This window comes from Dromiciops gliroides, chromosome 3 (assembly GCF_019393635.1).
Source record: "Dromiciops gliroides isolate mDroGli1 chromosome 3, mDroGli1.pri, whole genome shotgun sequence".
NCBI classification, from domain to species: Eukaryota; Metazoa; Chordata; class Mammalia; order Microbiotheria; family Microbiotheriidae; genus Dromiciops; species Dromiciops gliroides.
Window position 1 is genome coordinate 641,588,011 of NC_057863.1, and position 26,944 is coordinate 641,614,954.

Sequence of the window (26,944 nt, forward strand, 5' to 3'; positions counted from 1 at the left end):
GCTAGTAAATGTCAAGTGTCTGAGGTTAGATTTGAACTCAGGTCCTCCTGAAACCAAGACTGGTGTTTTATCCACTGTGCCACCTAGCTGCCCATAAATCATTGGTTCTCAAATGCATGTTTATTCGTTTATTCTTTAAGATGCTCATCCCTCCTTGAATAAAGAACACTTGTTGGGTTTTTTTTGTTGGTAAGGTGTCACAGCTGGGAGTTTGAGAAATAGGCCCCTTTCCCCTTTGTTTCCTTTTTCCTTAATGTCCAAGTTTAAAAGGACTTTCAGGGGGCAGAAGGACCTGAGTTCAAAACCAGCCTCAGACACTTGACAGTTACTTAGCTGTGTGACCCTAGGCAAATCACTTAACCTTCATTGCCCTACTTCCCCTCCCAAAAAAAGGACTTTCAGAGGCCAGTTAGACCCTCTTGGACCCCTCTGAAGAATCCCTTCTACAGACCCCAAAATGGCCCCCCAACTTGAAGCCTCTGGAAGTCATTCACTTTGCTTTGGGGTACCTCTTTTTAGAAGTCCTCCAAAAATAGAGCCAGTGTTTCCACCGGTTACACCCAGCCCTTCAAAAAGTGGAAGACCTTTGTTAAATGCCCTGTAAATCTCACCCAGGATGAACATCCCCTTTCCTTTCATTGATCCTGTGGCATAGACGCGACACCCTCCAGCGTCCTCATTTCACCGCAATACTGCCCTGCTTGATAAACAGGGTCCATTCTAAAATGACTTGAGCACCCGCGCTCACTCCAGAGGCGGCTCGCACAAAACCGGGTCCGGGGGAACCATCCTCGCTTCTGTATCGTGGGCAGCGGGGCTTCCATGGTGGGGAGGCCCCGGGGCTGAGGTCTCGGGCACTAAAGAACTGAAATCTTTACTGAAACACAGAAATAGCCGATGCACTTCCAAGAGACAAGCAGGCCAGCAGCCGTTCTCCTTCTGTATTGTGGCTTTTACAAATAGATGTTGCATGAAAGTATGGGACAAGAACAGAAGTCACAAAGCATCTCCCCTCCAATGACTACGGGGCCATTAGCTCCGGGACTACATTTCCCAGAATCCTTGCAGATGGGCACATCCGGGCTCCCATAGTCTGTCCCAGAGAATCCCATTCTCCTTGGCCCTGGATGGGGTCGCTGAGATCTCTGGGAAAACAAAAATGTGAGACTCCATGCTCTGGAGGATTCTGGGACTCGTAGTCCGTTGGTGGGCTTTCGCGCAGGCGCAGTGTCACGGGGGCAAGGCGGAGGTGGGGTTGGGTTGGGGGGGGTTGGCCGTGGTCTTTGTCTGCTCTGATCGCCAGCAGCTGAGGTGACTTCGGCCCCCGCCGGGTGCCCGGCAGGGATGGGGGGTCCTTCCCCTCTCCTCCTCTGGCCCACCCCAGGCTCTGACCCTGAACCCCACGGTCCTGTGGCCGCAGCCGGGCCTAGGGAAGGGGACGAAGAACTGCAGCACCCCCTCCCCACTTACTGACCATCTGCCTTCTCTTCCTCCTCCTCCCCAACTATCTTTTCCCTTTCCCTAATTCATCCTCCCTCTCCCCAATTCATCTTCCCCAATTCATCTTCCCCAATTCAACCTCCCCCTCCCCAATTCATCCTCCTCCTCCCCAATTTATCCTCTCCGAGCTATCATTTTCCTCCCCCAACCTCCCCCTCCCCCATTTTCCTCTCCTCCCATTCCCCCATCTCTTCCTCTTCCTCGCCCATTTTTCCTCCCCTTACTCGTCTCTCTCTGTCACTCTCTACTCCCACACTCCACCCCACCCCCCAAGCACATATGGAAGCCCTGGTGTTTGTGTCTGAGTAGCCACTTGTGTGTCTGTGCCCTACAGGTGTATGCAGCGGCAGTGTGACTAAGAAAGGGAGCCGGGTGTGAGGCGCCACCCAGGTCCTTCTGATTGTGGGGGAAGGACCCAAGCTGGGGCAGTCCGTGTGTGTGTAACTGTGTGTGTTATGTGAAGTCTTTCCTGTTAAACATGTGCACGTGTGTCTTTGTGTACGACACCATAGATGTAGGAGCTCCGTGGATCCCCCAAGAGGTCATTGCCACCTGCCTGGTGCCCACCTGCTGGGCCCTTTGTACCTTACAGGGTTTCAGCAGGGCTCGGGAGCAGATCTGGATGATCGAGGCTGCTGCACCCTTCCATCTCTGATCTGAAGAGCCAAGGCTCTGCCAACCAGAGAAACACCCCACCCCAGCTTGGGTGATGGCCACCCCTCTGTCCCTCCAGGTCCCAGCTCCCCCAGAACAAGTTGGGCTCCTGAGTCTGAAGGTGGAGGAAGATGATGCCAGGCCTCAAGGATCCCTCCAAGGAAGGGACCCAGCTGGCCCTGGGACCTCTTGCCAGGTCAAGACAAAGCCCAGAGATCCACATGACGGAGGGGGGAGTGGGTCAGAGCAATCCTCGACTACCTTGCCTAGGACGATGGGGACCTACTGGAGGCCACAGCACCCAGAGCACAAGCATTTGACCCAGACTCTTGAGAAGAAAGGTGAGACTGACAGAAGAATCAGGGAAGTGGGTGGGGGGTTTGGGGGTGGATGAATAGGTGTTGGTCTTGGGAAGGTAATGAGTTACTAGTGTTGGACTTGGGAAGACCTGGGTTCAGATCCCACCTCCAAATTCCACTTAACTTTTCAGCATCCCACTCCCACTCCCAGACAACTTTCCAAGACAGGAATCCTTAACCATTTTTGTGTCCTAGACCCCTTTGGCCGCAGTCTGGTGAAGCCTATGGACCCCTTCTCCGAATCACTGTTTTAAATGCATAAAGCAAAGTACAGAGAATAACAAAGCAAACCAGTTGTATTGAAATACAGTTATCAAGGGGCAGCTAGGTGATACAGTGGATAAAGCACCAGCCCTGGATTCAGGAGGACCTGAGTTCAAATCTGGCCTCAGACACTTGACACTTACTAGCTGTGTGACCCTGGGCAAGTCACTTAACCCCCATTGCCCCACCCAAAAAAAAAAAATACAGTTATCAAAATGTAAAGAAAAAGAGTTAAGGGCCCCCAGATTTAGAGGCTAAACTCTAAGACTCTAAATTACTGATGAAGCAAAGATCTTCTTCTTCAAGCTGATGAAATCACAGTTCTCAACCAGAACAGAAAAGGGCCCCCCACCTCACCATGTAGTGTTGAGGCTCAAGGGAGATCGTGTGTGAGCAGTGTTTTGCAAACTTTTAAAAAGAATCCATTGGTGTCAGTAGTTATTGGAAAGGGTAGGGGAGCCTGGTGCCATTGCATGTGGTCCTTCCAGAGCCACCATGGGCAGTGATGTACCCCCCCCAAAAAAATACTTTATTGGGGAGAACATCTTCCATTGAGATGATAACTAGACACCTGGTGGTATAGTGCATAGAACACTGGGCCTGGATTCAAGAAGACCTGAGTTCAAATCCACAGCACCCTGATACTGGCCTGCTGTATGACCCTGAGCAAGTCACTTAACCTCTGCCTCAGTTTCCTCATCTGTAGAAGGGAGATAATCTTGGCATCTACCTTCTAGTGTTGTTGGAAGGATCACATGATCTTTGAATTTGACTTTTCACATATGCCATCCGTGGTCTTACTTGGTTCTTCTTGGAGTCCTGTGAGGCAAGTAAAGCAGACGTGGTTATTTCCATTTTATAAACAAGGAAACTGAGTAAATGCCATGAAGTTTCAAGGCCAGGTCCTATTGGAGACAGGAAAGGAACCTGGGGCTCCTGAGCTTCCTTGCCTTTTCTGTTCCAAGGCCCCTCTCATAATGAAGGTGATCTTTTCACATCTTTTGAGTTAGGAGGATGAAGAGAGATGTCTTTTCCTTATTAAATATGGTGGCATTGAACACCCTTCACACCACCAGACAGCCTTGGAGACAGAGCGTCAAATTCCCTTTGTGTGTCCTGACTTTCAGAGGCGACCTCCTTTCATTCCCTTAGAAAGGAGATCAGGGCCCCCTGGGTGACACCTATTACCAATCTCTTTTCTCCTTTGTGGCTCTGGTGGCTCCTGGGGTCAGACCTTAGAAACCAAAGAGGCCTCAGACCCAGCCTCTGAGTGGTAGTCGTCTAGCCCCTGCTGAAGTACTTCTAATGAAGAGGAACTCCCTAGGTTGTAATACTTCCTCTTCCCTTGTTGGCCCTCTCTGATCATTGACCCCACATCGACCTTCCTGTCCCTTTTCCTGGAGCCAGCCAGAATACCTGTGGCTTCCTCCTCCAAGTATCCAGTGACATCCCCCAGCCTTCCCTTCTCCAGACCATACCTATCCAGTTGAGAATCATGGATGTTTAGAGTTGGAAGGGACCCTTTTGGATCATCTAGTCTAACCACATTGCTTAAAGGAACGGTAAATGGAGATCCAAAGAGGTCCAGAGTCAGGTCTCTGGCTTGTCATCACTGCCCCTTAGTTCTCAAAACCATTCTTTCTAACCATACTGTGTATCCTAGACCCCGTCCCTTTGTCTCTCCTCTGCAGTCTCTGCTTTGGCGGTATCTAAAGCTCAATGAAGTTGTCCAGATCTATCAGCTATGGTGGAGGACACTGGTACTGCTGCCTCTTGGCCAGGATGCCCATGTTCCTGTTATCCCAGTCACACAGTCCATGCTTGCATAGTCCCACCTACCACTCCCCCTCACTGGGGCTATTATTGAGTCACATCCACACAAACCATAGTAAAAAGATATCTCTGTGGTTTTAAAAAATGAACTCCAGAGTTTATTCTTTAGCGTTATTATGTTCGAGAGTCTTGGCATCTACCGCTGTGGAGTTTCGTCTCGTTGGTTTGGGTCCATCATTCCATTCAATTGGGATCTTAATTCAGCTTACAAATACGTTTACTACTCCTTTCACCTTGGTGTCAGACACACATTTTCGGGGGCAGCTAGGTGGCACAGTGGATAGAGCACCGGCCCTGGATTCAGGAGGACCTGAGTTCAAATCTGGCCTCAGACACTTAACACTAGCTGTGTGACCCTGGGCAAGTCACTTAACCCCAATTGCCTCACAAAAAAAAAAAAAAAAGATAAGGGACTGGCGAAGACACACGTTTTCCAAGCATGGCTTTCCTGTCTCCATTCAAGACCATTACTAAGAAATATTGATGAGAAGAGAGCCAAGGGTAGGACCCTATTGGGTACATACCCGAGATTCCAGGTTGCCACCCGCTATCAAGCCTTTGTCTCTGGGGACACTGGTTCACAGAGTCACGAATCGGTCCCTTTGAGTCATTCATCCCTCATTTGTCCATCTTTGTCAGCTCTTATGGTCTGGGGCCAGCCCTCAATTTTCCTGTTTAGTCACCATCTCTAAAAAAGGAAGGTGACGTTTTCTTGCCTCAGCTTACACTCAGCGAAGCTGTTCCTGGCTCCTTGTGAATTGTGCTTTTGTTTTCTTTGGGCTCATCCTGATCTGCCTCATGATCTGGCCTCGAGTTATGCTGATGATTAAAATCAAGCTTCTTAGTCTCAAGTCCCACAATCCTTCTCTTCCACTTTTGTGTTTGAAAATCAGTCTCTGGTCTCCTGGCTTTTGCCTTCATTCTTTCCTAAAGATTGTCAGTTGTTCCTGTGAGTCCATCTGCAGCTGCTTCCAGGATCCCGGCAGGGGGTTTGTCAGGATTCGAAGGGCCGACGTCCTCCTAAAACTCTGACAGGCTCCTTGCCATCTTGCTCTCAAATTCCTACTGAATCGTGTGTGTTTTGCGTTTTCTCAATTGATCTGTTCTTTTTCGTACAGAAGACAGGAGCCAAAGAGGAGTTTATGAGTCATGGACTTCCCTTCATCTCTGCACATAGGATCTGCCAGACTCAGAGGACCGTTCCGTCCATGTCCTTGCTCTGAACATGCTTCCAATGTCTTTTTTTTTTTTTTTTTGGTGAGGCGATTGGGGTTAAGTGACTTACCCAGGGTCACACAGCTAGTAAGTGTCATGGGTCTGATGCTGGATTTGAACTCAGGTCCTCCTGAATCCAGGAGCAGTGCTCTATCCACTGTGCCACCTAGCTGCCCCCAGTGTCCTTTTCATGGTCTCCAACATTTCCTCCAGGCCTAGGCTCCCATTTGGATTCACATCCCCAGCTATTTAATAGTAATTATGCCCTGGCCCTTCATCAAGCTTTATGGGGAGCTTCACACACAGCATCCTCCCATCTCTGTGTCTCCTTCCTTCTGAGGAAGACAATCCTAGATGCTCAGAGGACCACAGACTGAGAGGAGGTGGGCCCCTTAGAGCCCCTCCTTTGAGAACTGAGTCAGCTGGGATGCACAGACAGGAGGTGACTCACCCAAGATGCCAGTTGGCATCAGGTGCCTCCTGTGCTCAAGGTTTGGGTCCAAAGAAGGAGATGGAGGACTTCCGGGCCCTCACACTCTAACAGTTCTTCCAGGGGTTGCCCAGAGAGCAGGAGATCCCCTTCAGTCAGTCAGCACAAGCATTTAAATGCCAGGCACTGTGCTAGGCACTACAGGGGACAGTATAAGTGAGGAACACTATGAAAATGAGAAAAGCCCTACCCTCAGGGAGGTTCTATTCTACAGTGTTTTGCTTCTGTTACTGCTTGGAGCAGCAGATAGAACGCCAGGCCTGGAGTCAGGAAGACTCACCTTCCTGAGTTCAAATCTGGCCTGAGACAGTTTCTTTTTTTTTTTTTTTCTTTTGGTGAGGCAATTGGGGTTAAGTGACTTGCCTAGGGTCACACAGCTAGTAAGTATTAAGTGTCTGAGGCCAGATTTGAACTCAGGTCCTCCTGACTCCAGGGCCAGTGCTCTATCCACTGCACCATTTAGCTGCCCCCTCAGACAGTTTCTAATTGTGTAACCCTGAGCAAGCCACAAAACCCTGCTTGCCTGAGTTTCCTCATCTGTAAAACAAGCTGGAGAAGGAAATGGCAAAAACCACTCCAGTGTCTTTGCCAAGAAAACCCCAGATGGTGTCACAGAGTCAGAAAACTGAAAAATGACTGAACCAACAACATTGCTTTGGTCCCCATTGGGAAATTTCCCTTTGCTAGCTCAGAGAGCTGTTAATTAATCAATAAATATTTATTAAGTACCTAACTACGTGCCAGGTATTATGTGCTGCCGCAGACACAGCATATCCTTTCTTTTCCTTTATTGTTGCCCAGATGCGCTCTATGGATTTCCTACAGGTAAAAACCTTGAGCTAGTAGCTTATGTCAAAGATCACTGAGAGCTTGCTGTGCTCAGGGGTGACCTTTCTCTTCCTGAAGGTGTTGGGGATTTCTGTGCCGATGTGCAGGGGCAGCAAGACTGGTCTCCATGCTTGTTTCTGTCTCCCCAGCTCTGCTTTCCCAGGATTCTCCACTTCCTACGGAGGGGAGCACGGAGGAAGAGGGATTGGCTGCTGGGCGGCCCACAGCCGGCTCTCAGGTGAGGTGGGTTTTTTTCTCCTCGTCTGAGATACCAGCAGGTGCACTCGAGTCTCTTTCTTGTGCCCAAGCTCCTCTGCCTGGCAGTCCTCACCCATGCGGAGACCAGGGCCTGTAGCCCTCGTCCTTAGGACACAGGGTCTTCCTAATGGAGAATGGATTCTCTAGGCAATCTTGTGCATTCAGCATTCGCTCACATATCCCTCAAGTGTTGTTGTGGCCTCTCAAAAAGGCAGCATGGTCCAGTGGGAAGAGCCTTTGGAGTCTGAGGACCTTAGTTCAAATTCTGACTTTGCTACTTAGTTCCTTTGCAACCCCGGGATTAATCTTAACTTCTCTGGCCCTCTCAGAGGGGAGAGGGTTGGTGCTGAACCAGCTGACCTCTCAAGTGCCTGCCCACTCTTTATCTATGATACTAAATCTGTTCTGGGTGCTGTGGGTGTACAAGATAATGAAAAATCAGCCAACTTTTCTTGGCTGCCTGGGCCTTTGCTAGGCACCAAGATAGTCCCTGCCCTCCGGGACAGTTGAGCACGGAGCACTGTCCCTTTCCTCAAGGGATGAGATCTCTTTTGGGGACTGAACATGACATACGTAATTAATGCAAGGAAGCACATTTATGTCACACGTATGCAAGACTTTGATGCTGAATGAGTTCTGTCCTCACCACTGCCCTGTAAAGAGGGCAGCACAAATAACATTATCCTCACTGAGGCTCAGGGAGGGAGGGCCTTGCACATGATCGAAGAATGATGAAATCTTAAATGTTGTAATTAGGGAAATCACAGGGCCTTCCACTCTGAACCACTTTCCATTAGACTGTGAGCTTCTTGAGGGTGGGCACCCTCTTTTGCCTTTCTATGCATCCCTATCATTTAGCACAGTGCCTAGCACATAGTAAGCATTTGTCATTATTTATTCACCTTTGACTGTGTCTAACTCTTCATGACCCCATTTGGAGGAGTTTTATTTTTCAGATAAGGAAACTGAGGCAAAAAAGGGTAAAGTGACTTGCTCAGGGTCACACAGCTAGTAAATGTCTGAGGCCAGATTTGAACTTGGATGTTCCTGACTCCAGGCTAGCACTCTGTCCACTTCACTACCCAGCTGCCAGCAGATATTTAATAAATTTTATTAACTGGATTTTGGACTGACTTTTTCTGACCAGAAGTCCCTTCGGTGACATCCCCAACCAGGGGTTATTTGTTTTTTCTTGAAAACCTCTGGAGAAGGGGAACATTTGGCACCTCTTCCCCAGCCTACTCCATTTGGGGACAGGCCTAATCTTTGGGGAGTTCTTCTTTAGGTCAAGCCTAAATCTTCAGCTCACCATTTATTCTCCAGAGCACAGAGGAGCCTCATGGAAGACAGTAGTTATCCCTCCCACATTTTAAAAAAATTAAATTCCATCAAAATCTTTCTAATTTTGCCTCCAAGATTTCAGTCTTGAGGGCTCCCTGTCTGTCTCCCATACAGCTGCCTTTGATGCCTGCCCTCACACCACCCCTCAGCCTTCTCTTCAGGCTAAATGTCACCCATTTCCCCATCGAAGTCTGGCAGGCCCTGCTATCCAGGCCTCTTGCCATCCCTCTGGGATGTTTTCACCTCACCTTGGTCTTCCTCTGGATGTGGGCAGAGGAGGGCAGAGGGCAAAGGTACTATGGACTGTAGTGCCTCCCTCTTGGACACAGGGTATCCCTTGATGCAGTATGTATGGGGCAGCATTGGCTCATTGGCTGCCATATTGGATCGTGGTCAACCTGCAGTGCTTTTCAGATAACTGTTGTCTTGCCACACCTTCCTTCTGTACTTTTGGAAGTTGATTGTTTGAACCCAATTGTAAGACTTTACATTTATCCCTCTTACGTTTTTTAAAATTAAGTTCTACCAGAATCCACTTTGGTCTTCAGGATTTCGTTACAAGAGCTTCATGCTCTTCTCAGGCATTTAGCATCTATCATTTAACCAAACTCTTTGAAACCTGATTTCCCCACATCTAGCGAGAACATTGTGCCATACCCAGCTCTCCTCTCCTCTCTAAGGCAGAACTCTGTGGTGTAGGGATCTCTGCCTCCAAGATTTTGCAGCTACCAAGTGTCAGTTGGGATTCAAACCCGTGCCTCCTGACTGAATTCTCTGCTCTTGCTATGCTGCACTACCATACTCCAGTACTACCCAGTTACAGGTGGTATAAGAATTCTAGAAGGGTCAGCTCACTGTGGGCCTGGCATGTTGAAGGCAGGAAGGAGGAAGGCAGGATTAGTAGGGAGAAGAGGGATGAGGTCTCCAGCTATGGAGAAATACAGAGCAAAGGTTCAGGAAGGAAAGAGAGAGGAGAGTGGCCCAGGAAGACGTCTGGCCTTCATGTATGTGGAATCCTCAGTTCTCTGGATCTGGGAGTTGTTTAATGCATTAGAGGACCCAAGGGGGAACTCCTTATTCAGGAATATAGAGGCAGTGCTGGGGGGGCCTCTCCAGGCTGGACTTGTTCTGCATGAACTGTCTGTAGTGTGCACGCTCCTTGGGCCGCCAGGCGGGTCCCCATCATCCTAACATCAGTCTGTTTGCTTAGCTTTTCCCCTGGCCAGTCATGGCCTAGCCCTGGCCTAGGCTTTAAGCCCTTCTCAGGCCTCACCTCTCACGGTCCTTTGTAGCGCTTTGGTCTTCATCCCCCTCTGATCCTTGTTGTCTGAACCCACAAACTTTAAAACCCTGGAGGAGAAACTATGAACACCCCACTCTGTTACCACCTGATGATTCTGCAGTTTGGCGTTGGAAATGAAGTCTTTTTGAAGTGCCTGCTGTGTGACTGCCCCGTGCTAGACAATGTGGGAGGCATGAAATAAGTATGTGACTCACTTACCGCCCTCGGTTCAGTTTCACAAACATTACCAAGTGACTCCTGTGTGCCAGGCCCTGGAAGTACAAAACCAGCAGTGAAACAGGGCCTACCCCCTGCCCCGGAGCTTATGTCCTGTTGGGACAAATAGCATGTACACAGATAAAGAAATACAAAACATGTCACCCGTGGCCCAGCCTCCTCGTCACCAGACTTAACCAGGTCCAGTCTTTGGGTGCAGCCCCCACAAAATCATCTTTCTGATTTGTTTTGCCCCTACCCAGAGTTCCCTGGGAAATTAGCATATGTAGATAAGAAGAATCACAGATCTCATACAAGTACATGTGGTAATAAGGCATATTAGTTACAGGACAACCTTTATTTTACTCCACAGAAAACATATAAAAGACTCATATGATCACCCCTTCTAGACCTTACCTCATCTTCTCCCACTGTCCCCTGCTTAGTTCCCTAGACTCATGATGCCAACCTGTGGTTTGGACCCCCCTTGGAAAATAAACCAGTCTGGGGTTTGCTGGAGAGGTGAGTCCCACTCTTAGCCTAGGAATGGGGACCAGCTTCTAGCCTTCTCTGGTCTTGTAGCTGTGCACTTCCCAAGGCGAAGGACTATGTTTGGCACAACAGGAGGCACGTGGCAGGTGCTCAATAAAGCCCTGAATGATGTCAGAACCATTTCTTCTGTGCCCTGATCCCTGTCACTGCCCTCCCCCAAGGGCGGATGGGGGGATGGTCCCTGGGCAAGCCGGCATGCATGTGATGTTTCAGGAGCCAGTGACGTTCAAGGATGTGGCCGTGGACTTCAGTCAGGACGAATGGGGGCACCTGGACACTGCCCAGAGGGACCTCTACAGGGTCGTGATGCTAGAGAATTACAGGAACCTGGTCTCACTAGGTAAGGACGGTTTCCTCTGAGGCTCAGAATCTGCCTTTAGGGCACCTTGATCACCTTGATTATTGTTAACTATGGGCCTTCTGGAGATTATCTCTGTCCTTGGTATTGGGGTTCCAGGGCTATATTTTCCCAGTCCATTTGTGGCCCATCCATGAAGTATTTCTACTTCTGTTCCCAAGAAAAAGCCTTGTGCTTTGTAGAATTAGAACTGGCCAGATTAACTGGGCTGACCAGTAGACTATCTCCTCAGTATTCTCTTTCCCCGGGGTCCTTCCCAGTGAGGAGGCGTTTTCAAGGAGCAAACATCCTGCTTGGACAAACGAGCTCTTTGTCTCTGAACCCAGACAGTCTTCCAAGGAGCACAGAGGTGCCCCTCTCCACCCCAACCCCTGTAGCTCCTTTGTCTCACCCCTCAGGCAATGTCCTCTCTTCCTCAGGGCCAGGGAGGGGGCTGACACTGAGCCCTCCCCTGACTCCCTTTCCTCTGAGCGTAAGCAGACACATCCCATTTCTCTTCCCATGAGCAGGGCTGGTCCAAGCCCAGCCTGAAATGGTCTCTCACCTGGAACGAGGGGACGAGCCATGGAGGCTGGAAGACCTCAGAGGCACCCGTCCAGGTGAGTAAGTGAAAAATCCAGGGAGATGGTCAGTACTGAGATAGCAGCTTGTCAGGGAGGGTCTGCACCTTAAAGGGCTGGAGGGGTGGGGGGGACTCTGCTCAGGGTCCCTGAGCCCTGGTATGAGTGTAGTCATGGGCTGAAGTGAACATAAAGGTATCTTTATCTCCTCTTCTGTCCTCTCATTCCTTAGGCTCATCTCTCCCCCTCAACATCCCCCCTCTTCAGCAACTTCCTCATGTACCTGGACCACACTCCCACAGCCATCATTCCCCAAACCGGACAAGTCAGGCTCTTGTCACAGATTCACCCTCTCTGCCATTAACATCACAGCTTCCCCCATTTTAAAAAATAAAACAGACTCGGTTACCTCTTTTTCCTTCTTCCTTCTGTCTAACCATGGGAATGGATTCCTGTACTCCCTGCCTCCCAGACCCCTTTCCTAATACCCTGCCTCAGCCTGGTCTCCATCTTCACCGCTTTGTTGAAACTGTTGTGGCGAGTAAAACTATATGTGATTGCCCTATAATTGTCCCAAGTGTTAGGGAATTTAGCTAGGATTTATAATATATTTGTTACTTAGAAATTAGAGGCTACTGTACCCATTTGGGGCATTAAGCATTTATTAAAGCATATTAAATATTAGTAAAGAGCATGCACATGGCTCTGAAAGATAGGGAAGAGAAGAGAGAGAAAAGAGAAAACGGGGATCCCTAGTGGTCTGCGTCTGCTCTCACCAAGTTCTCGGGCCCAAGAGAGAGCTCAGCAAACATAAGCTCTCTGAGGGAAGCCAGAGAGGCGGCCCTCACACACTGCTTAAAGCTAATTGGCTAGCATCATACAAATCTATTGGTCGTGCTGATGTCAGAGCCCAGAGAACAGATCCTCTTGTGGAAACAGGGCTTTCAGGTGGGTGTGGTTTTAAATGAGGTAACTTCCAGACTCTGGGCTGGCCTTAAGAAAGGTCAGTCCAGGCTTTCTCAGAGGAGGCCTCTGGGAGTCCCAAAACCCCATTATTTTCTCACACTGTTCTTGTCAAGGTGATCCTTGTCAGGCCTGCCCAGACCTCTCAGTTTTTGTCCTCCTGGACACTTGATAATATTGGGCTGGTCCTCTCTTCTCCACTGGCCTGTGTAACACTCAATCTGCTGGGCCTCTTTCTGCTACTCTCCATCGGTACATTTGAATTCAAGGTGTTGACCCTATGGAGGCCATTCCTGACCTTGTAGTTACTATTCCTGGATCTACATTGGGGTCCCCTGGATTCAGGCAGGAGAGGCCTTTCCCCAGGTGAGACCTGAGAGAAGAGACACAGACTGTTGTGTCTATACAAGCTTCTGTGTTGTAATGAAGTGAGTTTTATTTTTGTTATTTTTTTATCGTAACAAATACTGAAATAAACTGAGGAATAGATTCCTGAAGAGAACTGTAACTTTAGATTGCACACAAATGTTGAAGTAGACATTTGCAACAATATTGTTCTATACACACATATAAACTTTAATCACATAATAACAAGAACAGCTGATTTACTCTCTGTCCCCATCCCAGCTCTTCCATCTTTACTTTTTTTTGTACAATAGTTCTTCATAGCTTGTGGCTGTGTGTTTTTTTTTAAGTTGTAGTAAATATTTAGTTCTTTTCATTCATTCTTTCTTTGCTCAGCCTCATTTTGTCTTTTCTGGTTTCTCTATATATATTCATATGTGTCATTTTAATAGTATAAGAATATCCCATCATAGTAGTGTATTTAGTCTAGCATTGCCTAACTATTCAATATACAGGTTATGTCCAGGGTTGTCCTATTACAAGAAAAGCAGCTAAGAATATTTTTATAGAGATGGAGGTGTTTCCTTTTAATATCATTTTCATGACTCAGTGCTTGTTGTGGGATCATGGGCAAAAGGTGAAGTATGTCTTATAAGCCTTATTGCATATTGTCACGTTATCTTCCAAAACAATTACACTGATTATCCAAGTCCATCAGGAGCCCATGTAATTAGTGTACCTATTTCCCTCTGTGGAGAATAAAATTATTTGTGGGCGCCCTATTTCTGTCCCAAGTTTAGGGAAAATTAGCTGGGATTCTAATACTTTGCTACTTAGAAATTAGAGGTTACTGCACCAGTTTGGGGAGCATTAAGCATTTATTAAAACATTAAATATTAGTAAAGAGAGCACACATGGCTCTGAAAGATAAGAAAGCCTAGCTAGGATCTAGGGGGGGAGAGAGAAAATGGTCCCGCCTGCTCTCTCCAAGTTCCTGGGCCAAGAGAGCGAGTCACTGTGTAAGCTTCCTGCAGCCGGAGGAGAACTCGCTCTTGTACATCGCTCAAAGCTAATTGGCTAGCATCATCTGCATCTCTTGGTTTACTGGATTTGAGGGTAGTCCGGTGCACTAAGAGCCCATGCCGGAGCATAGAGCTCTCCAAGGGGAAAAACCTTCAGGTAGGTGTAGTTGTAACCTCTGTTCAGAGTCCAAGGCCCCACTTGGCTAACTCTGGGCCAGTCTTAAAAGGTCGGGCAATTAGGCCCTCAAGTGAGGGGGTCTCTGGGAGCCCCAAAACCCCATTATTTTCTCACGCCTCCAGTCCCACCAACATTGAGTTTTATTATTTTGACTATCTCTGCCAATTTGATGAGCATGGTGGTAACTCGAAGCGGTTCTAATTTATATTTCTTTACTATAGAGATTTTACCATTTCAAGTGATTGTTGATTTACATTTCTTCTTTCGAGAATTGTCTGTTCATACCCTTGAACTATTTGTCTAGTTGAATGAACATTCATTGCTCTTGAAAGTTTGTATCCATTCCTTATAGATTCTGGATGTCAGGTTTTTATCATAAATCTTTTTCTTTTTCTTTTTTTTTTAAGTGAGGCAACTGGGGTTAAGTGACTTGCCCAGGGTCACACAGCTAGTAAGTGTTAAGTGTCTGAGACCGGATTTGAACTCAGGTCCTCCTGAATCCAGGGCCGGTGCTCTATCCACTGCACCACCTAGCTGCCCCTATCATAAATATTTTTGACAAACTTTTTCCCCCACTTTAATTGTTTTGTTTTAAATTTGGCTATATTGCTTTTGTTGTGCAACCTCCTTTAATGGGACTAAATCTCTTTTGTCTCTAATTTCTCCCTTTTGTTTGATGTATAATAATTTTTTTCTTCTCCTTGAGATAAAAAATGTTATTTTTCCCCTTCTATCCATTTATATTTAGATTGTTGACCCATCTGAAATTTAGTATAGTAGTTTGTGTGAGGAGTGGGACTAAACTCATTTTCTGTCATGCCATTTGCTGATTTTTTTCAGCTGTTTGGATTAAATAAAATTTCCCTAGTGTTTAGAATCATCAAACACTAATCTCTTACATTTATTTGTTTTTTTCTGGGTTCTCTTTGGCTTTGTTGAGCTATTTTTAAAAATCCAATACTAGAGAATTTTGTGTAATTACTACTTTAAGGCATGTTTTGAAATCTGGTGGGGCTGTTTCCTTTTTATCAGTTTTTTCTATGGCTCCTCATGATGCTTTTCCCCACTTGATTTTTGCATATAAAGTTTATTAGCTCTGTGCTCTTTATAGTATAGGAAAAAACTCTAAAACTGAGTTAACCACTTCCTAGGATACTAAGGAGTAAAATTTTTAAAAATGCATTCATTTTCTGGATCTCCACTTTGTCCATTCCCCAGGTATGTGCAAGGCACTGTGTCAGCTGCTACTCATAGACAAAAACAACATTGTCCTTGCCCTCAAGAAGCTTACATTTCTTTCTTTTATGGAGAACACTTCAGCTTTTTTACTCAAAGTATTTGCAGACATTGATGGGCTACTCATTCTGCAGGACTGCAGCCTTCTGGGAAGCCAGTCAATGCTAGAAGTCCTCAGGTGGCTTCTTACTGATAACTCCCCTGATTGGGCCATCTTACTCAACTCATCCAGTGCTTTATCATGGGCTTTGGAATAAAAGCTCCATCTTTAATCTCTTTCTTTCTTTTTTTTTTTTTTTTGGCGGGGCAATGAGGGTTAAGTGACTTGCCCAGGGTCACACAGCTAGTAAGTGTCAAGTGTCTGAAGCTGGATTTGAACTCAGGTACTCCTGAATCCAGGGACGGTGCTTTAACCACTGCACTACCTAGCTGCCCTGCCTTTAATTTCAAGGAAGATTTTTCCTACATCTCCTATTCCTTGATCTTTTTTCTTCTAGGTCAGAAACAAGAAAAAAAAAGGAGAAAAGCTAATCCTCCTTTCTTTCCCTGACTGATAAGACCCCTCCACCCCCTGGCCTAGTCATGAAGAAATTACTCCCAAGGCTCCTTCACCCCTTCAGTGCCTCAGTCTCCCTTCCAAGTGAGCATTCCTGGAAGGACCCTGTTAAGGGAGCTTTGTCTGGCTCCCTGACCAAAGCTGGTTTTACTCCTCTGATCACTTAAATGCATTTTGAACAGGAAAGATTGGGTGGTTTTCTGCCTCACCCTTTTAATTCCTTTTTGTCTTCTTCCCTCATTATCCTAATAATGGAGGATAAGGGTCTTCAAGACCCTTTCTTTTGCTCAGTTCACTGGACATTCCACATCCTCAGGAAGTCATTTCAACTCTCTCTTCTGCCTCTGATAATCTTCAGTCCTAACTCCATTTTTTTTCTTGCCTTTAGGATCCTCCCCTTGGGTGACTCATTTAATGCTTCCAAAACCAGGCACAATTCCCCGTTTCTGTCCCTCATTCTAATCTTTTAATCTCCTTGGTAGAAAAGCATGGAATCACGTAACTGCCTTGCCCACAGGCAAGTGACTCCTTGTTGTCTACCAAAGCAAGGCTAAACTATCATACCCATTTTCTCTGGCACCTTATCTTTGCTTTTCTTTTTAATGTTTACCCATTGATTTATTGATTGGCCCTAATGTGGACAAGTAACATGGCCTATAGGAAAGCACACTGAGCTCAAAATCAGAGGACTTGAGTTTAAATATAGCCTCTGCTACTTTCTCTTTTTTTCAACATTTTTTTTTGGCCAGGCAATGAGTGACTTGCCCAGGGTCACACAGCTAGTAAGTGTCAAGTGTCTGAAGCTGGATTTGAACTCAGGTCCTCCTGAATCCAGGGCTGGTGCTCTATCCACTGAGCCACCTAGCTGCCCCCAACATTTATTTTTTAAATAACATTTTGAGTTCCAGATTTTTCTCCCTCCCTCACCTCTCTCCAGACAGCAAGCAATCTAATAGAGGTTACATTTGTGTGATCATGTAAAGCATGTTGCTACACCCTTTCTTGTTTGCAGGCTTATGGCCTACTTTTCCCTTCATCCGTACCTTTATTGGGGCTGTGACTCCTCTTTCCATCTGTTTGGTTTTTTTTTATGCTTTGTATTTTCACATTCCTTTTATTTCTGAATATGGCCCCCCCCCCCTTACCAAGTAAGCCTTCTGGGTTTTTTTGTTTGTTTGTTTGTTTAGTTGGTTTTTGTTTTTTGGGGTTTTTATGGGGCAGTGAGGGATAAATGACTTGTCCAGAGTCACATAGCTAGTATCAAGTGTCTGAGGCTGAATTTGAACTCAGGTCCTCCTGAATCTAGCTGCCCCTTAGCCTTCTGTTTTTAACAAAAGGTAGAAAAGCCAACTGGCCCATCAGCCCTGTCTGACAGTGTGCAACATTACACAAACACATACACACACACACACAGATAGGATCTACTTATGGGGGAGGGAAACCCAAGGACAGGAGGTTCAGGGAAAGTGTCAGTCGAGGTATCTGTTAGAGAAGTGGATAGCTCCTCTTAGATCCCTTCAAGAGAAGGGATGGACACAAAGATGTCAAGGAGGCAGAACTGATTAGATATGAGAGATGAATGGGAGTCAAAGGTGATTCCTGGGTTGTAAACCCAAGTGACTTGCAAGGGTGGGGGCCCCTTACCTAAGATAGGGATGCTTCAGAGGATGGCTGGGGAAATAGAGCTCAGTTTTAGACATGTGGAATCTGAGGTGGCCCCAGGACATCTAGGCATGTCAAGCAGGCAGCTGGAGGTGGGGAGTTGTAGCTCAGAAAAGAGAGGAGGCCTGGGTGTATAGATGTAAACATCATCTGCTTAAGGATGATCATTGAGTCCACTGGAGCTGAGATTGACAAAAAAGTGTAAGATAAAAAAGAAAGAGGAGGGAGCCCAGGGTGGAGCCCTAGGCTGCACGCACTTTGTGTAGGGGACAGGATATGGATGATAAACTGGCAAAAGGAGCAGAGAGGCTATTCTGATGGCCAGGAAGCAAACTATGCCGGACCAGGGTCTGTAACGTCAGATACTGCAGAGAAGTCAAGAAGGCTGAGCACTGAGAAAGAGGCCCATGGCTTGAGGAGTGAAGAAATTTTTGGTGGCATTGCCACTAATGGTTTCCAATAAAGTGGTAGGGAGAGAAGCCAGCTTACAAGGGGTTGGGAGGTGAAAATTTGGAGGCAATGAGTGTACACAGCATTTTCTAGGAGTATGGCTTGGAAAGCAAAGAGAGGTGAGGATCAGTCTGTAGAACCTGAGCAGCACTCTGAAAGGCCATCTCCCCTAAACCCAGCCTGCTCCTCCCACTGATGCATACTCTCATCTTTCACATGATCCCACCATGGCTAAACTCATCCTCCAGTGACCATTCCCACCATTCTTCTCCTGGGCCAAGCTGCCTATGGCCCAGGGCTGCAGGGAGAAAAAAAAGCATGCCCCAGATCTCACAGGGCATATGCATAAATGTGAATCATTAGCTCCCATCTATGGAGCCATTGTCAATCTACAAAGCCTTTCCCTCACAACAACCCTTGGGAGATAGGAATGTTATACTTTATTATCTCCATTTTACAGACTAGAAAACTGACTTGCCCAGGGTCTTACAACTAGTAAGTATTAAGGCTAGATTTGGATGTAGGTCTCCTCTGACTGTTCCCTTTTTGAATTGACACTGACAAGCACTGATTTCATTTTCCCATTCCTGTTGAGGACTTTTGTTTTCTTTCCTAGCTCAGAGAACAGGAAATTTATGTATTCTTTTTTATTCCTTTCAGACTTGGAATGTACGTCTGAGACCAAAATGTCATCTCTAGTGTTGGAAAAAGTTATTAAAGATGGTCCCAGGGACTCAAAATTGGAAGAAACCTGGAAATGTGAGGACAAGTTAAAGGGGCAGCAGAGGAATCTGGAGAAGCAATTAGGGCAGGGGACAGTTACCCACAAGAAAACACACAGTAGGGAGAAAATTTATAAATGTAATGAGTGTGGGAAGACCTTCAGCTGGAGCACATGCCTTACCAAACACCAGAGAATCCATACTGGTGAGAAACCTTTTGAGTGTAATGAATGTGGGAAAGCTTTTAGCCAGAAATCATCCCTGTGTTACCATCAGAGGACTCATACTGGAGAGAAGCCCTATTTGTGCAGTGAATGTGGGAAAGCCTTCAGGTATTATTCAGTCCTTACTCAGCATCAACAAATTCACACTGGAGAGAAGCCTTATGAATGCAGTGTTTGTGGGAAAGCCTTCAGCCAGAATTCCTTCCTCACTCAGCATCAGAGGATTCACACTGGAGAGAAACCCTATAAATGCAGTAACTGTGGGAAAGCCTTCAGCCAAAGGGCCTCCCTGTATTACCACCAGAGAATTCACACAGGGGAGAGACCTTATGTTTGTGGTGAGTGTGGAAAGTCCTTCAGCTACTGCTCAGTCCTTAATCAGCATCAACAAATTCACACTGGAGAGAAGCCTTTCGAGTGCAGTGTCTGTGGGAAAGCCTTCAGCCAGAATTCCTTCCTCACTCAGCATCAGAGGATTCACACCGGAGAGAAACCCTATGAATGCACCGAATGTGGGAAAACCTTCAGGTACTGCTCAGCCTTTATTCAACACCAGAAAACTCATACAGGAGAGAAACCTTACAAATGTAAGGTATGTGGGAAAGCTTTCAGTTACTGTACCTCCCTGTCTCAACATCATCAAACTCACACTGGTAAGAAGCCCTATCAGTGCAATGAATGTGGGAAAGCATTCAGCTACAGCTCATCCCTTACCCACCATTTAAGAACTCACACTGGAGAAAAGCCCTATCGATGCAATGAGTGTGGGAAATCCTTCAGCTATAGCTCATCTCTCACAGAGCATGTCAAAACCCATACTGGAGAGAAGTCTTATGAGTGCAAGGAATGTGGGAAATTCTTCAGGTGGCGTTCATCCCTCATCAAACACAAGACTTCTCACAAGAGAATAACCCTTGGAGTGTAAGGCTTGTTGAGAAAAGCTTAGGCCAAACTCATCTCTTTATCAAATAGCCAAGCACCAAACTCTCACCAGCTGTGGCACCTCTGCCAGCCTCCAGTCTCACATCTCCAATGGCCTTTCAGACATCTCAAACAAGACGTCCAGTAGACATCTGAAATCACTGTGTCCAAAAATGACCTCATCATCTTTACCCTGGACTCTTCCCGCCTCCTACCTTCCCTGTCACTGTAGAGGACAACACCACCCTCCTAGTGCCTCAGGCTTCCAGCCGAGGATGGCTCTTCACTCCCTCTCACCCCTCCCCATATCCAAGCTCTTGCCAAGGCCTCTAATTTTACCTTTTCAGCATCCCTTCTCTCCTCTGACATAGCCACCCGCCTTTTATAAGCCCCCACCACCTCACACCTGGATTATGTCAATAGTCTGGGGGCGGGGGGGAGGCTGCCTGCCTCTAGTCTCTCCCCACTTCAGTCCATCCTCCATACAGCCGCCAAAATGATTTTCCTAAAGTACAGATCAACCGTATCGCCATCCCACTAGGTGAACTCCGGTGGCCTCCAGGAGCAAACACGAAATGTTCTGTTTGGCCGTCAGCGTCGTTCATAACCTAGCTCCCTCCCTCCACCTTTCCAGTCTTCTTGTGCCCTAGTCCCCAACACATTCTCTTCAATCCAGTGACACTGGCCTGCTTGCTGTTCCATGAACAAGACAAAAGATTCTCCATGTCTCAGCTCTTGGCATTCTCTCTAGCTGTCCCCTCTGCCTGGAACACTCTCCCTCTGCTTGGACTACTGACCTCCCTGGCTTCCCACCTAAAATCCCACTTTCTATAGGAAGCCTTTTCCTAGTCCATCTTGATTCCAGTGCCTTCCCTCTGTCAATTGTTTCCTATTTATCTTGTACAAAGCTTGCTTTGTGTATATTTGTTTGCTTGTTGTCTCCCCCCCCCCTTAGATTGTAAGCTCCTTGAGGGCAGGGCCTCTCTTTTGCCTTTTTGTATCCCCAGCCCTTAGCACAGTGCCTGGCACACAGTAGGCATTTAATAGATGTTTCTTTGTTGATTGATTATAAAAGGGTTTTCCCCTTTATTTTTCCTCTTCCCCTTAGACTCCTCCACCAGGAGTCAGTCACATCCTCAAAACTTGTAAGATGCCAAGTCTGTGATGTCAAATAACAGCCACCTGGGGCACTTTCCTGAAGAAATCCGTTGGCTAAAACCACAAACAAGTTTTAAACACACATACAGAATGCTTTTTCAAGCAAAGCAACTAAAGAAATAGCTGGTTGGGACAGTGAACCTGTGAACTTTCTTTGATTCTATCACTAGCCTCAGCTCTCTTCCTGGCCTAACACCCACAACCAGCACATGAGTTTGGTTTAAAAAAAAAAAGGAAGGAAGGAAATCTCACACACACACACATACACACACATGCCCCTACATCTTTAAACTCATCCCAAGCTTATCTTGATTTTAGCATCCTTGCAGCCTGGGTGTTCCTAGGGCTTAGTTCCTTCCTTAGCACTTCCCTTCTCTCTGCTGGCTGTTTTAGAATAGCTGGAGGTGACTCTAGACTCACCATCCCATTACCTGCATGGGCACACTGGACACAGAGCCAGCCTCAGTGTCAAGCAGACCAAGATTCAGGTCCACTTCTGACACTTAACAGGCCATGGTGCCCTAGGAAGTTCACTTCTTTGTGACCCAGAAAATTCTATGAGACTATTGAGTTTCTAAACAGTTGGCAGTCTACATTGGTGGAGGGGTTTTCTTCCTCAAGAGTTTTCTATGCCAGTGAAATCTCATTTCAGGAAAAATTATAGGGGGGAAAAATTAGGGTGATCCTGAAAACAATTTGTTTATTTTGTCATATAAGTAAGAACAAGGAGCCCTGGGAAAGACTAAACCACCCAAGGGCAATTTCAGTGACTATCTCCTTTACCCAGTCTCGAGACCTATCCAGAGAAGCCCTTGCTTAAGTCTGTAGGATCATTGATAATTAGGGTGATTCACAGACATCAATCAGAGCTCCTGCCTTAGTCCCCTCCAGAAATGACCATTATGAGAGCAGTAGGAGTGGGACTTTCCAGCCCAGACTTCAGAGAATGGCTCTGATGGGTAGACGTTGTTGCTGGGTCATGACCCAGTCTTTGTGCGACCATTCAAAGTCTTCTTGGCAAAAACACAGGAGTGGTTTGCCATTTCCTTTTCCCACTCATTTTACAGATAAAGACTTGAGGCAAACAGGGTGAAGTGACTTGCCTAGGATCACACAGCTAGTAAGTGTCTGAAGCTGGATTTGAACGCAAGAAGATGAGTCATTGATTCCAAGATCAGTGCTCTATCTACTGGGCCATCTAGCTATCCTTAAATAATATTTGTAAATAAATAATATTTGATTTCCAATTCTTTGCCATCACAAAGAGAGCTGCTAGAATTATTTTTGTACATGCAGGTCCTTTTCTCTTTTGGGGATATAGATCTAGTAGTGGTATTACTGGGTCTTTCTGTAGAATGGTTGGATCAGTTCACAACTCCACCAACAATAATATTGTAAATAATATTTCAAGGAAAGTTCACAGATTCACTGTCCCAACCAGCTATTTCTTTAGTTGCTTTGCTTGAAAAATATTTGGGTTTGGGGTTTGTTTTTTTGGGTTTTGTTTTTTTATTTTATTTTTCAGTTATATCTGACTCTTCATGATCCTATTTGGAGTTTTCTTGGCAGGGATACTGGAGTGGCTTGTCATATCTTCCTTAAGCTCATTTTACAGATGAGAAAACTGAGGCAGAGTTAAGTGACTTGCCCAGGATCACACAGCTAGTAAATGTCTGAGGCCAGATTTGAACTCAAGAAGAGTTCAAAAAGGGTCAACATTGGGGCAGCTAGGTGGTGCAATGGATAGAGCACCAACCCTGGAGTCAGGAGAACCTGAGTTCAAATTCGGCCTCAGACACTTAACATTTACTAGCTGTGTGACCTCGGGCAAGTCACTTTACCCCAATTGCCTCACCAAAAAAAAAAAAAGGGTCAACATTAAGGGTAAAAAAAACCTTTAGTCACCACCTTCCCCTTTTCCCCATTATAGGTGATAAGAAAACAGAGAGAAAACAGCCACAACATGTGAAGTTACCATGTTTGGCACAATGACCAAACCCCAAGCATGATGAGAAAGAAAAAGGACAGGGAACTTCCCTTGGGCCACAGTTGCCTAAAAGTCTTGGTCCTCAGCGGGAGCACAGGTGTGAGAGGAACGCTAGAAAGACAATCCCCAGGATCATGGCCCTTGTTGTGCCTCAGGCTGGCCAGTCCCCTCTGCTCCTTAAATTGCAGAAGGAAAGAATGGCCCATTCTCAGAGGGAACTCATAGGGCCGATTGGGAAAATTTAGAAAGGGACAATTGGGCTCCCTCTTTCAGAAATAGACTATATCTTGAGGTAGAAAATGCCATGGGAGGGGGCAGCTAGGTGGTGCAGTGGATAAAGTACCAGCCCTGGATTCAGGAGTACCTGAGTTCAAATCCAGCCTCAGACACTTGACACTTACTAGCTGTGTGACCCTGGGCAAGTCACTTAACCCTCTTTGCCCTGCACAAAAAACAAAACAAAACAAAAAGATGCCATGGGAGATCTTCAAGCAAAGGGCAGATAAGCATTGGCTGGACCTGTGGTAGAGGGGACTGGTGCTCCCCGAAGGAGATGATTGGGCAAAAAGACCTCACAGAGTCCCCTCCCATTCTGACATTCTGTGACTTGATGGGGAATTTATATAATACTCCTATGTCTTGGAGGCTGAAAGGATTTGATATGCCCTAAGTGTATCCTTTTCTTCAAGGTCAGGACTATAGAGAGTCCCTTCAACTTGCAATTATTCCTAGGAGCATCCCTGTCCTGCCACCAGACAGAAGGGCAGTTACTGCATTTGCCAACCCTTCAGTTGATCATCACACAATGTTGCTGTTACTGTGTACAATGTTCTCCTGGTTCTGCTCACTTCACTCAGCATCAGTCCACTTAAGTCTTTCCAGGTTTTTTCTGAAATCTGCCTGTTCATCATTTTCTACAGCACAATGGTATTCCATTACATTCATATATCACAACTTGTTAAGCCATTCCCTATTGATAGGCATTCCCTTGATTTCCAATTCTTTGCCACCACAAAGAGAGCTGCTAGAATTATTTTTGTACATGCAGGTCCTTTTCTCTTTTGGGGATATAGATCTAGTAGTGGTATTACTGGGTCAAAGGGTATGCCCAGCCCCATAGCACTTTGGGCATAGTTCCAAATTGTTCTGTAGAATGGTTGGATCAGTTCACAACTCCACCAACAATGCATTTGTGTTCCAATTTTTCCACAGCTCCAACATTTATTATTTTCCTTTTTTGTCATATTAGCGAATCTGATAGGTATGAGGTGGTACCTCAGAGTTGTTTTAAATCAAACCATTTTTTAAAAGAACCACATTCATGGATCTTAGGTTAAGGAGCCTTTCTCAAGGTGTCATTCCCCATTCTTATCTTTGGGAAGGAAGGCCTCTTATCTGCTTTTCCTTTTTCTAAGATTTTTTCTAATCTCTGGCCCAATGGAATCAGAGACAGCTGAGCCTGAAAGGGGAATGATTCCGTTTCATATGATTTATAAAATGGTTGGGGTATCTCACCTCTTTATTTTTATTTAATTTTTTGCGAGGCAATTAAGTAACTTGCCCAGGGTCACATAGCTAGTAAGTGTCAAGTGTCTGAGACCAGATTTGAACTCAGGTCCTCCTGAATCCAGGGCCAGTGCTTTATCCACTGCACTGCCTAGCCACCCCCTCTTTAATTTTTTGAAAACAGGATTACCAGATTGATGGGGCAGCTAGGGGGCGCCATAGAGCACCAAACCTGGAATCAAGAAGACTCCCAAGTTCCAATCTGGCCTCAGACACTTACTAGCTGTGTGACCCTAGGCAAGTCACTTAACCCTGTTTACCTCATCTGTAAAATGAGCTGGAGAAGGAAATTCTGCACAGTGAGGAGTAACTGGGCAGATAGGCACACACAAAACTTTTCTATGATTTAAATATCAGATTCAGGTGTTTATAGCCCCCCCCCCAATAATGCTAAAAGATTAATATTGTACTCTGTGTTTTAGGCACAAGTCTGTCAGAAACAAATTAATTTAACATTAATAACAGGGTCATTTCTGTCTTAGAGATATCTAAATCAGCATCATTCCTCCATGCCCTCTGATATGTCTCTCCCTAAGATAAAAATATGGGGGGGCAGCTAGGTGGTGCAGTGGATAAAGCACTGGCCTTGGATTCAGGAGTACCTGAGTTCAAATCCAGCCTCAGACACTTGACAGTTACTAGCTATGTGACCCTGGGCAAATCACTTAATCCTTATTGCCCTCCAGAAAAAAAAAAGAAAAAGAAAAAAAAAAGATCATATATATATAGGAATCTTAGAGAAGAAAAATCATAGAACGTAAAAATCCAGTTTGGGGTTAACATTCCTGACTAGCTCAGTAACACAATAACCACCATCCCATTGTTTCCTGGACCACTCCCCCCAGAGATCAATGTCTATATCAATAGCCAGAATCTCTTCTGACTAGAAGCGCTCTTCCCTTGAGTGAGCTAATCCTTGGGCTAATCCTTTCTGAAGAAAAGGAAAGTAAGAACTCTTAAAACAAGAGGTTTTCTCTGTGCACAGTCCAGGGTCCACCCTTCATTCCTTTCCTTATGAGAGACCTCTTTGTCCTCCACCTATCACCTACCTTTCCAAGAGACCTTTTTGAGGCATCTGGAAAGGGCTTCCTTCATAAACCAGAAGAAATCTTAATATTTTTGGTTTTTCCAACAAGGAGGTTGTTAATAACCTTCCTCGCTACAAATGTACCCATTCAATCATTTAGATACTTACTGGCTGTTTGGTCACAGACAGATGCCAAATCAAACCCAAATGAAAACAGTCTCCAGTCACCCCCCCACACCCCCCCAGCCCCATATGACTCTGGTGTTTGTGTTCAACAACTTGAGTTGATTTTAACAAGTTAGCAAACAGGAAGGAGACAGACAGACAGACAGACGAGGGGAGAGCCAGGTGGCAGTGAGCGCAAGAGAGATCCCAGCTGAGCAGAAGGCAGCTGCTAGTCCTTGGAACATTCCCAGCCACCACCTTGGCTCCCAGGGGGTCCCAGAGCAGTGACACTATTGCAAAAGTAGGGATGGTGTGGGTCAAGTGTAAGATTTCCCAGTCTCTACCCAAAAGGTGGTGTTTCATGCTGGGGTTCAGGATGCTTCTCTCTCCCCACCCCATGTCATACAAAGCCACTAGACAGGAGAGCAGTTACTGCATCCGCCATCACCCCAGCCCAGGAGCCCAGTTCTCATTTCTGATAGGGGATGTTCAGTCATTCAGTTGTGCCTGGCTCTTTGTGACCCCATGGACCATAGCACACCAGGTCCTTCTGTCCTCCACCATCTCCCAAAGTCTGTCCAAGTTGATGTTCATTGCTTCCATGACACTATCCATCTACCTCATCCTCTGCAGTCTCCTTCTTTTGCCTTCAATTTTTTCCCAAGATCAGGGTCTTTTCCAATGAATCCATCTTCTAATTATGTGGCCAAAGTATGTAAGCTTCAGTTTCAGTATTTGACTTTCCAGTGAACAGCCTGAATTAATTTCTATAAGTATTGACTGATTTGATCTCCTTGCTGTCCAAGGGACTCTCAAAAGTCTCCTCCAGCATCACCATTTGAAAGTATCAATTCTGCTGGTGGGGTGCTCAGCTTTCCTTAAAGTCCCACTCATAGGGGATAGGATCCTACAGAAGTTCATCCCTGACCTCCCACTTCTCTGCAGCATAATCCCTTCTCTATCCCAACCTTTGCTGCAGTGTTCCCAAGTGCTGGTGGCTGATTCACATATTCCAACTGCCCTGGGTGAGACAGCTCTGACTAATGATACCA

At 46.2% G+C, this 26,944-nt stretch overlaps 2 protein-coding genes across 2 annotated transcripts in view; both read left to right on the plus strand.

Annotated features, from left to right (window-relative positions):
• The window catches only part of LOC122746568 (zinc finger protein 420-like), a 47,163-nt gene extending 26,315 nt beyond the window's left edge, over positions 1 to 20,848 (plus strand). The window contains exon 7 of the mRNA XM_043992287.1: positions 19,001 to 20,848. Within this exon, the coding sequence (XP_043848222.1) occupies positions 19,001 to 19,993 (993 nt within the window). The 3' untranslated portion in view covers positions 19,994 to 20,848. The remainder of the gene's footprint in view (positions 1 to 19,000) is intronic.
• On the plus strand, positions 1,270 to 12,197 carry LOC122746567 (zinc finger protein 69 homolog). Its single transcript, XM_043992286.1, has 5 exons — positions 1,270 to 2,495; positions 7,293 to 7,381; positions 11,006 to 11,132; positions 11,660 to 11,749; positions 11,943 to 12,197. The coding sequence occupies exons 1-5, from the start codon at positions 2,210 to 2,212 to the stop codon at positions 12,095 to 12,097; spliced, it is 747 nt and encodes a 248-aa protein (XP_043848221.1). The 5' UTR covers positions 1,270 to 2,209; the 3' UTR covers positions 12,098 to 12,197.
• Positions 20,849 to 26,944: the final 6,096 nt, after the last annotated feature.